The 2,500-nt window shown below is 41.4% G+C and overlaps 1 protein-coding gene across 1 annotated transcript in view; it reads left to right on the top strand.

The window, feature by feature from the left end:
- The first annotated feature begins 1,722 nt into the window (after positions 1-1,722).
- fstl1b (follistatin-like 1b) overlaps positions 1,723-2,500 on the top strand; it is a 60,710-nt gene continuing 59,932 nt past the window's right edge. The window contains exons 1-2 of the mRNA XM_042081948.1: positions 1,723-1,881; positions 2,021-2,077. Of these exons, the coding sequence (XP_041937882.1) occupies positions 1,879-1,881; positions 2,021-2,077 (60 nt within the window). The 5' untranslated portion in view covers positions 1,723-1,878. The remainder of the gene's footprint in view (positions 1,882-2,020; positions 2,078-2,500) is intronic.

Below are 2,500 nucleotides of genomic sequence, written 5' to 3' on the forward strand. Positions count from 1 at the left end.
TCAAGGCAATTCGATTTACGCATGGAAGCCTCTTTAACCAGCTAATTTGTTTCCGTTGGAGAGTCAGGTGTGTTTTAGTGGCTATTGTTTTAGTGTACCTATTTACACGGACCAGGTTGGGGGTTACACCTATAGCGAATGAGCACGTTAGGATGCTGAAGGATTTATGCAAGAGATGTATAAAGAGTTGCCCTGTTGGGCTTAAACAAGATATTCAGTCTGAACATGTAAGGAGCAGAATATAACAGCAGATGCAGTTACAACACAGCTGACGCTCCACCGGAAATATATGAGCTGGCTGAAGCGCCGTCCATGCATAAACCAAATTCTGGGGCAAATGAGAGCTAGATTCATGACAGTGATAATAGCTTCATTGTCACATGAGTAAGCTGCATTAGAAGCAGCAGAAACTCATGTTGAGCAGCTCTTGAATGACAGATTGAGGTATCCTCAATGCATCTCACAGACAATGTCACAGTAATACATGGGAAACAGATGAAATGTCTCCCTTTATTTGTCTGGAGCTCAGAAACAAACAAAACTTCTCTTTCTTCTTCAAAAGGACACAGGCATTTGTCCCACTTGTCTCGGTGGCCAATTTAATTTGCTCAGTGTGTTTGTGGCCCACCTTGGTGCAATTGGGATTCATTTATATTTTATCAGTACATGAAATATGTTTTCTTCATTGCTTCATTGCACCCCCCCCCCCCCCCCCCCCCCACACACACACACACACACACACAAACACACCAGGTCTAAACAATCCCTAATCTAAATCCAGAATTGAGAATATCTCATAACTGAAAAGGGCGCATTGGTTGCTAACTGCAATGGGGAAAACTGCTTTTCATTACTTTTAATCACTTTTTAATTGCTTTCATCTTTAGGGACATGTAGCTTGGGGAGATGCAGCAGGCTTACAGGTTTTTACTTTTCAATTATAATTAGGCCATGTTGTGACCACTGGAAAAATGTTAGCGTTAAGATTGGTACCTCTGGACGGGTGGAGAATTTTGAAATTTGTGAAACTGCAATGTATGAGTGTGTAGTTGTATGTTTGTCCTCTCACACATTTGTGTGTGTGTGTGGGGGTGTGTCTGAGAGAGAGAGAGAAAGAGATGGAGAGAGTGTGTTTCAACTTTTTGCAAGAATTTTAGAATTTGATTATATTTGTTCATCATCTTGTATCCACCAGGCCTAAAACAAACACTGCAACCCTCAACATATCCTGCAATGCATTAGGCTACATGTCAATATGTGAAGGCCTAACTGAAACTAAGTAGCCTATACTCTAGAACATAGGAAAATACAGTACATCTTACTGTCAGTTCAGCATCACACACATTGAATGTATGCCAATTCATATAGTTTCCTTCAGTTGGCTGCAGTTGAATTAGCATTTATGATGAATGAGCTTTGCATGATAACTACAGGGTAGAATCTATCATATAATATGTGAAGCGCCAACGTGGTTGCTTTTTTAATGAGCTCAATTCATTATTCAAGCAAGAACGAACCACGAAACAAAATGACCTCATAAGTGATAAATAATTAGGGACGAGGGGCCAACATTGCAATCCCCTGGACTCTGACCTCCTACCCCATACCTTCTTTCCCTCGCCTTTTGTAGCCTAGTTGGTCGTGGCGCTGTCGAGTCTGTTCATGTCGACGTTGAGGGATTTGGAATAGTTTTAACGTTCCTTCGGCGAGGGGTTTTTTCATTGGCCACGTCATACCGAGGGGAGAGACCGCCGACCTACGGATTCCTGAGCGCTGCTCGAATTTCCTTCAAGCCCATTCCTCTCGTCCGCTTTGTACGACAAACACAGCTTTTCTCCTTCGCTGTTCAGAAGCCGTCTGATCGGAACAAAATCAAGAATGGTAAGTCTTCGGCCAGGCTTTAAACCTTTTTGTGCGTAATTGCATGTCGTTCAAAAAAGCAACAACTGATTTATTTTTTTCCTCCTTCAATTTCCATGTTCCCTGTCTTCCGTGTATCCCTCTCCGTGTCTCCGTGCAGATGTTCCGAAGTATCCCTCTAGTCGTTCTGCTCGCCATAGTTTGCTGCCATGCCGAGGTAAGTTTACCACCAAATTGTTCTCGTACAATGCATCTTGAACGATTCGCAGTCGCAAAGTATCAGATGACGAGCAAACAATTGTTTTGTCATCGAAACTAAATTTGAAATTGTGTTATATATCATTCTTCATAACTGTTACAAATCCATTGGTCATTTCTGTCCATTGTAAGGAAGAAAACACCATATACTGTATAGATATTTTCCATTTAATCATAAACGTCTGTAAAATACTTGAATAGAAAAATGCCACGGAGAACTGGGTTTATTACACCAATTATAAGCGATTAGGATCAAAAGGCAAGCGCGACGCGCAGATTATCCGCGTTAAAATCCTGGTGAAACTAATGAGACGATCTCTGATGTCAAATAATTAACTGTTCGAAATTAGTTCATGTAATCTTTCCCTTCATGGATCTGAGT

Source organism: Alosa sapidissima, chromosome 2, assembly GCF_018492685.1.
Source record: "Alosa sapidissima isolate fAloSap1 chromosome 2, fAloSap1.pri, whole genome shotgun sequence".
NCBI classification, from domain to species: Eukaryota; Metazoa; Chordata; class Actinopteri; order Clupeiformes; family Clupeidae; genus Alosa; species Alosa sapidissima.